General features: G+C 42.7%; 1 protein-coding gene across 1 annotated transcript; it reads left to right on the forward strand.

Annotated features, from left to right (window-relative positions):
• The first annotated feature begins 3379 nt into the window (after positions 1-3379).
• On the forward strand, positions 3380-7087 carry znf703 (zinc finger protein 703). Its single transcript, XM_057353415.1, has 2 exons — positions 3380-4097; positions 4846-7087. The coding sequence occupies exons 1-2, from the start codon at positions 3852-3854 to the stop codon at positions 6334-6336; spliced, it is 1737 nt and encodes a 578-aa protein (XP_057209398.1). The 5' UTR covers positions 3380-3851; the 3' UTR covers positions 6337-7087.
• Positions 7088-8946: the final 1859 nt, after the last annotated feature.

Below are 8946 nucleotides of genomic sequence, written 5' to 3' on the forward strand. Positions count from 1 at the left end.
AATCTCACAATCACTCAGAAGGACGGTAAGGTTTGTGAAACCACAGAGAGCGCTACGTTTTACAGTTCTCCAGGGTTGGTCTCACATGTCAGCTACACTCCATAAAGCTGTCCTGTCCCTCTTTTTCACAAGATTATTATTCCTGGAGAACAGACCAGGCATGAGCGGCAGACTCCCTGCCTCTTGGCTCCCTTTTCATACCACTCACCTCATAAATCAGTCACAGGTAATTAAATGCAAGTGATTTGCATTCTTTTTGTTTATTTTGCTTTGCCGTCTCTCAGTCTGTACCAAAGAGTGACAAACTATTCCGGATAACTATAAAATGTCAGTAGAGTAAGAACGGTATAATATAACGTGTAAATTAAGAATTGCAAGTCATGAAACATCATGAAACTAGAACAGGGCCGATGGGTGGCCAAGGACAACGGTCAAATATGCAGAGTATAAAAAAACATTTCACAATTCGCTAAGCCTTCAAGGGTCAACTACTTCAAAGAGTCATGTAATAAGTGTATTATGTGTATTAGCAAGCAGCCTCCTTAACTTTTTCTAAGTTTCATATTCAATTCTGTTTCACATTATCTACAACAACTATGAGTGACCTCTAAAAGAAAGCATTCGGAAATATGAAGGGGCTGCGGTCATGCAGGACGTTTAGCCTTTACTTTTAGCCCTTTGTCTAGTCAAAGGTATGGTAAACGCTGTGCTTTGATACAGTCATGCATAGGCAAACGCCTTCAGGCTTAACAGGGATTGGTCAGACTGGCCTCTTAAAGGGGAGACCTGCCCCTTAAAATCCACAACAGGAAATGACCATCCGTCATTTATACGTCAAAACAGCTGTTAGCAGCCCACTTCAAGGCCAGACTTGAAAGGAGCCGTTCCCCGTTGTTCCAGCCCGCCCTCGTTTCTTTCTTTCTCTCACTCTCTTTCTCTTTTTTATTTTCCCTTCCTTCTCCTCTAGGGTGCCTTTAAACTCCCTCCATTCCACCCACACCTTTGCCCCCTGCCAAACTCACTTATCCTGAAAATGTTTTTGTAAGGCAATCCATCTTAATTCCAAACCGTGCCTTGGAATTGTAAGATTTGAGGTTCTGGAAGTGTGTTTAAGGTTTTTGCGTTTTTGAGTCCTACAAAATGGAACAAAGGTTATGCCCCAGGATTTTCTGTCTAGTAATATCATTTCTACACATGGAAACATTTCAGACATCTCAACCAAACTTTATAGTGTGTCAACAGATATGTTAAAGCAGAAGTGAAGAAAAATAGCAGAGTGTCTGCCCACATTAATAAGCTTGTTGACAGGTTCGACCACACCTGTCATAACCTGGAGTATCTGTTTGCGTGAAGCAAAGACAACTGACACGATCAAAGGAAGCGATCACATAAGTTCACTTAACCCTGAGAACATCTGAATTTGCATGTTCCAGTAGTTTTATTATAGATCCGCGCAGGCGTTACAGACTCCTGTAGGTGATAAGTGATGGATGACACTAATAATAACAAAGCAAACAGTAGGACTGTTGACTGAAGGAGAGGTGACTTCATACAACTGGCGCTGTTATCTCTTTCCGCACATATGTGTGAGCACACACGCATGGCTTTAGACCCTGCAGGTAAAGCGGTCTTTGTTTAACAACAACAGATGAGCCTATACACAAACACCACAGTTGCAGTTTCTCGATATTTTTTAAAAAACCCAATCGAACACTATCACTAAATGTTGTGACAATTTAATTCCTTTAGCAAATTAGATTAGCAAGATAGAAATACATGTTACGTGTGATCGAGTGCAGTTTACTACTTCGCCACTTTAGTCTATACTGATCAAGTTGTGCGTGTCTGAAGGTACTTGTGAACGTGTGGGAGGGTGTTTGTGTGTGTGCTGTACTTTGGATTTTAAATGACAGGTTGCTGACAAGCTTAAAACTCTTTCTGTCTGTCTGTCCCGAGGCCTTCATTCCTCCCTACACACCATTATTAAATGAATATTCACCTCTGCCACCCAGATACGTGAGACAAAGCCCTCCAAACACGTTTGCCTGTGGCTCCTCCTCTCCCCGGGTCAACAGTTCATGCATTCTGTCTTTTTGTCATTTTTATTACACCAAGGCAGGCAACATCACCTTTCAAGATGCTTCCCAGGTGCTCTTTGTTTTTACCCCCCAGAACAGCTCCAGATATCAGGCCTTTTTCATCTCTCTGACTCACCTGACAGGTATTACCATTCAGAGAACCATAAATATTCTCTGCCATCCATAAATTCAGAGCCGCTGTATTTACACTGTGCACAACAATGGCCGCTCTATTCTGTCAATATGAAGTATGGTGTATTCTAGCAACCATGCATTTTCAATATATGTCTATGCTACACTGATGTATGACAATTAGGATAAACAAAGCTATGAGATTTTAATAGAATAGTAAAGAATAGAATATTAGTATGATCATGATGGTGTTTGTTAACAATTTGCAATGATCGAATGTCTTTAAGGAAGAGCCAATTTAATTCATATTTTTAGGAAAACATGTGACGCTTCATTGTGCACGATGCATATGTTATTTACTGCAGACATGATTAAGCAAACAAAGGCTAAACTCAACATAAAAATAGCATAATACAAGCTTGTCCTATGTCTGTGGTTTAATAATGTTGGGTATTAACACTTACGAACAATAAAAGCCATTAAATATTCCGGACTTCAAAGTTACTCAGACACAAATTAGCACAGTCTTCCTGTAATAGCTTCTGTCAGGCTTCATTTTTCAATGATTAAGCCAATTCATTGCATAATTAAGTTAGCTAAATTACTTCAATGGCAAAGTAACATGGGATAATGTAATAAAGTTATTAACATTCCACGACTGGAGGCACACACAGGCATGGGCTGTTATTATGTATGAATGTATAACTCAGTATCATTTGACTCGTTTGACCTAAAAAGAAATTGGTACACATCCTGTGCTTTTCCAGTTCATGAAGCCGTCGACTGTTCGAGTTCAGAAGACTTTAAAGTAAAACTAAAAAAAGCTCATAAATAAAACTAAATTAAATGAACTATGTTTTTGTAAAATGTGACAGACATGCTTATTCAGAGAAAACAATGTATTCAGTATAATGTCGTTTTGAATCACATATATAATTGTGCGCTATGTCAGAATGAGACAACCTATTATTAATAGCCAGTATCAATGTGTGAATCAGTGTCAACCCTATAAAGAATCTGTAATGTCTTAGCACGTTTTACACAACGATCAAGGACTTGGCCAGCGGGTCCGAGGCAAGTTTAAAAGAAAGAGGAGGATAGTCTCCGCCCCTGTTGTGCCTACCCACTTATTACTAATGCAGATCCCGCCGATTGGACGGCGCCTGAGCGCTTTGAAGTTGTCCTCAGATCTCCAGTACGCGGAGAGTCAGTGTATATGCGCACGGACGCTGTAGTGCACACACCGGAGCGCGCACGGACCGACGGAATTCCATTATTTGTCACGATATTCATCAGCAACTCTCTCGTGTAGTTTTGACACTCTGTTGTACGACAAACGAATAAGCTCACTTCTTTTTGAGTTTGTCGTCGTTTGCGCGTACAGGACTCGCGATCGTTTGGGTTTGAGGCAACATTGATCCGGTGACGGAACGATGTGGAGACGGAGTGTAAGTTCTTAATAGAGACTGTAACAGCTCTCTGTGTTTGGACTACAAGCGGGGTTGATGTTTCGAGGGAATATTCGACTGTCAGCGGAAGAGGATATAATGTCGTTTGCTTCTTCATTGAAGACATTGGATATCTCTAAATGAGAACTGAAAGACGCCCGCCCCGACAGGTCTCTGATCCGCCCCGATCCAGATGAGCGAACTGCCTTCTGGATTTGCAGTCACTTCACGGAACCAGAGTCTTCGCATTCTCGACAATAGTTCGCCCACCTGTTTAAAAGCCCACACCGACTCGATCGTCTCGCTGCCCTACGGCGATCCCGCGCGTCAGGAAAAGAGGCTGCCTATACGGATTCTCAAAATGTTGACCGCTCACACGAGTCACATACTTCACCCAGAGTATCTCCAGCCGCTCAGCTCCGCACCAGTCAGCATCGAGGTAGGAAACTCATTTTTAAATGAAAGTCTCATACGTGTTTTCTAATGAAATTAAAATAATACTCAGAAAAACATTGTGTGACTGTCAGATGTGTGCGCCTTCGTTTTTCTTTTGAGCGAAATTTTACATTTTATAGACGTGTATCAGTGTGCATTTGTAACATTGCTATTTTATAACAATGTTGCGCTCTTTGTTGTATTAGTTAAAATTTACTGAAGGTTTTTGTGCGTGCGCCCCAGCGAGAATTAAAAAGGATAGTCCAAATCTGGACAGCCGGAGCGCAGAGGCCGTGCTCCAGTAGCTGCCAACATTTTAAGGTTTCACATTTCCTGATCCGTATTGACGTGCGTTTTCATTGTCTTAAAACTCGTTCTCACATCGTTACTAAAATAAATAACAATATGATCGTAATAATAGTAATAATTTAAAACAGCTTTATGACGCGCGTCGGGTGTTGCAACAACACGACATTTTAAAACTTCTCCTCATAAAAAAAAGAATGTAAATGTCTTATTAAAGGTCACAAATGACACATTCTCGTGCTTTATCCTTAATGTAAATCTAAACAGAAAGATTCATTCATTCAATCAATCTATCCATACTGTCATTAATCACATTTTTATGAAGTTTGCTTTCAGTATTTAATTTAAAAAAATCGAATTAATGTATAAAACATAGTATTATATATTTTTTAAACTGTTAAGAATTTGTAGAATTAATGTTATATTTCCATTCTTTATCCCCACAGCTGGATGCTAAAAAGAGTCCCCTGGCTTTGCTGGCTCAGACCTGCTCGCAGATCGGTAAACCAGATCCTCCTCCCTCCTCTAAACTGGCATCCCTCTCCTCCAGCAGCCATGGAGACAAGGACAGCCGTTCCACCAGCTCCAGTCTGAAGCCTGGGGAGCATCAGAACCTTGATGACAAGTCCAGCTTTAAGCCTTATTCTAAAACTGGTTCAGAATGCCGGAAGGATGGTGCTGGGATCAACAGCTCTGCTGATAAAGCAGGGTTCAGAGTGCCAAATAGCGGTTCTGCAGCTGTGACATGCCCCTCTTTACCTCCGCATGCCCCCTCTCCAAGGGCCAACTCTCCTTCTCAGCAGACAGTAGGACAGTCGCACACACATCGCCAGACTCAGTCTCCCCTCGCGCAGAAAACGTCACATCTACACACCGCCCACGTGGACTCCAAAGCTGCGGGTTCAGACCCGGGGAATGACAGCAGCACGGGCGATCGCAATGGGAAAAAAGATTCAGACCATAATAAATCAGGCCTGGACATTGCACAAATAGCTAACTCCAGTCACGCACGTGCTAGTGTGAACTCCAGCAGTGCCAGTTCCTCCGGCAGTCCTCAACCTGACAATAAAGCTGACACCCAACCCCCTCAACCTGGCTTGGGCACAGGCCATATTGCCCCTGTGTCTCCCTTCAAACCTGGCCACTCTGTTTTTCCTCTCCCGTCCTCCACCATGGGCTATCACGGCTCCATAGTAGGAGCCTACGCAGGCTATCCTTCTCAGTTTGTGCCTGGGTTGGATCATTCTAAATCTAGTTTAGTTGGTGCTGGGATGGGTGTTCCAGGAAAGCACCCAAGCTCCAGCCCTCTCACAGGGGCTTCGCCTCCGTCGTTCATGCAGGGTTTGTGCAGGGACCCATACTGCCTCACCTACCCCAATGCACCCCATCTGAACAACTGCTCTTCTTGTGTTCATGACCCCTCATCTGCCCTCAAGTCTGGCTTCCCTCTAATGTACCCTGCCCATCACCTCCACTCCCTACACCCCAGTTCCCTGACCTCTAGCGCCACAACAGCTCTCTCCCATCCTCTCTATACTTACGGTTTCATGCTGCCCACTGAAAGTCTCCCTCACGCGTGTAACTGGGTCTCAGTGGGTGGCCCTTGTGACAAACGCTTCGCCACCTCAGAGGAACTTTTGGCCCATCTGCGTACACACACAGCTCTGCCAGGTATGGACGGGAAGCTGCTCTCCGGTTATCCTTCATCTGCTGGTTCCTGCCACCTCCACCTGCCTCCTCCTAGCAGTCCTAGTTCCCTCTCCCTGCGTGGTTCACCCGGGCTGGGTTTGGCACGGTACCACCCCTATGGAAAGGCCCATTTGCAAGGAGCTCCATCCCTGCCTATGCACTCTCTCCAGGCCACAGCGCCCTACTATTCTCCTTATGCTTTGTATGGTCAGAGACTGGGCTCAGCTTCTGCTCTTGGTTACCAGTGATCAAAAGACTGTGGACAGTGTAAAGATGATTTGCAAGGGGAGCTGGAAAGCACAGAAACATGCAAGATTCCCCTGAAAAACCAAGCAAAAACAAAGGATGGCTCTGATTGCTATGAGGAATAAAATCTCATCTGCTTTGGATGACGTTTTAACAAATGGTCACTCCATAATTCCATTAGGATATTTGGGGACCTTTAAGATCTTTATGAGGAGAAATTCAGATTCATGAGAAAGCAGAAACTTTTTTTCAGTTTACCAAAAGTGTGTATTTATTTTTCACTTGAGCGCTTGACTTTTTGTTTTCGAGAGGTATTTACCGCCAAAATGCATTAAATGATCATTTTCAGAGAGGAGCAGTATTCTCTCTGTGTGAATATGGCTCCCCTCACACATTTTGTAATATTACGATGTTTGCAAAGATGGACTATGACATATTGTCAGACATAACATCTTTCCTTTCACTTCACTTCTTTTGTGCGAAAGATCTGTGCTCTGTTGGAGAACGGAAGAGCATGACTAGGTCAACAACTACTTTGTTCCTTTTCGATTTGGCGTTTATTTTGTACTTGTACAGTTCAAAGAATAAAACTAAAAGATGTGATATATTTTCTATTGTAGCTGACTCTGCAAGATGGGGATGGATGTGGAGGGGGGAAGAGAATTCAGATAAGAGTAATATGTTGTGATGGCAGCGCTATCCATTTAACAAAGTCTTATTTTGTGTAATAAATGATACTTGATTACATTTATAGATGACTTTTGTCCTCACTTGTCTCTCAGAGTAACACTTTACCATAAAAATTTCAGCTGTTGCCCTTTTAAATGTACACCAATGCATTTCTTAATATTTCCTTCTAAACACTTTAAAAAAGAATGCACATGTATACCCTTTAGATATATACATTAAAACATCCATATGATTGTCACATTAATAATCAATAGACATTTTTGTGCTTCCTATATATTTTACATGAACTAAACTTCGACTTCAGCTTTCTGCACTCCTGACAGTTTTGTTTCCTATTAGTCCAACCTATTAACACACAAAATAAAGCGCCCTCTCTGTTTACTGTTGTGCTCCTAATGTGAAAGTGCAGTGTTAGTCACCGCTGCTTGTTTGTGCCTCTGCAGCATTGTGTAAAGAGCTGTCTCAGCACAAGGGAGTATTGGGTCTTAAATACAGCTCAATGATAGCCCGGTAATAACCCATGGGAGCCATGCACTCACTCCCAACACACTCTGATGGATTGCCTTGCTACACAAAGGGCAAAAGATGACAATGGGAGGCTGTTAATAGAGAAATATTTATCAAATGCCTGACATGACCCCCAGGAGTGCAGTCCCTATTGTTTGACCCGAGCGTGCTGTGCGCTACGGTTCAGAAAGTCATGCTCAATGTTGCGTTACAAAGAGGGTCAAGATTCAAGATTGCTGATGCGATTATGCGGCTGTTTGTTTTATTGTCCGAAAGAACATTTCAAGTAACAGAAGTGGTCAGTTTGGTGAGTACAAATGGTCTTGAGAACCATTTTCTTGCATAAGGATGAGTGGAGGTGCTTTCAAGCAGTGAGAAGAGCCAGACACGCACACACGTACATACAGATTCTCAGTTCATTAGCACTTCAGACAGGAGAGGACGCAGCACAGGTGTCACTTGACAGGGCCATTAAATGAATAGATCACTCTACCGCCTCTGTTAACTCGAGCTCTCCAGCAAGGACACAGCATACGGTTCCTCTTATGGGAAACCGGGAGGTCAGGACTAGAGGAGGAGTGGAAATTGGGTGTGGGCGAAAATCCCCAAACCCAAATTCTAGAAAGGCACAGTACAGGCCAGTTGAATGTAAAAATGCTATGAGACTATCTACGAACTACAAAAGTAGAGCAGTAGAGAGAATCTAAACTGTCTTTTTATACAGTAGTATTGGATTTAGTTGATATAAAGAGGGGTTCATATTTAAAAGTAATGTGTCAAGAGCCTATTTTATAATAAACAGTCTTGAATAACTTCCTGAAAGTTCTTAAGGGACTCACAGAGGAAGTTATTAATACAGTTAAAGATTTGTGTATGGCACAAGAGAATACAAGAGCTCATAACTTGGTTTATGTTGCCCCTAATGGAACAACAATGACACTGCAATGAAGAAAAATTTGGTCAAAAATATGTTTACGTGTGCTCACCCATTTTGTATGAATAAAAACTGAAACAGCACGCCTCAAGTCTTGCTCAAAGCGTTTAAAACACAAACCATCTGGTGACGAATGCTAAAAGCGAGAAATATTTGTTAAAGCCAGAAGGTTAAACGGAGGGGAGGACTTTTCTACGTTTCATCCGACGGAGAGGAATTAATCCTGCCATCACCCCGTTCACACTCGTTCATCACATTCCTGCTCTATCCTTCTTTCCATCTTTCTCCACATCAATCTCTCGCTGCCATTTATCTTTCTCTCCCTCCTCTCGCGGGCTCCAGCTGAGTCAATATGCAGTCACTCTGTTTCTGTCGCCTGCTTGTGGAAGGAGGGAAGCTGGATGGATGTGAGGGTGGGGGTGTGGAGTTAATTTAGTCTCTGACCAGTGTCTTCTCAGCAGGGCTACACCTGTTTGATTGA

This window comes from Triplophysa rosa, linkage group LG2, assembly GCF_024868665.1.
Source record: "Triplophysa rosa linkage group LG2, Trosa_1v2, whole genome shotgun sequence".
In the NCBI taxonomy this organism is placed as follows: domain Eukaryota; kingdom Metazoa; phylum Chordata; class Actinopteri; order Cypriniformes; family Nemacheilidae; genus Triplophysa; species Triplophysa rosa.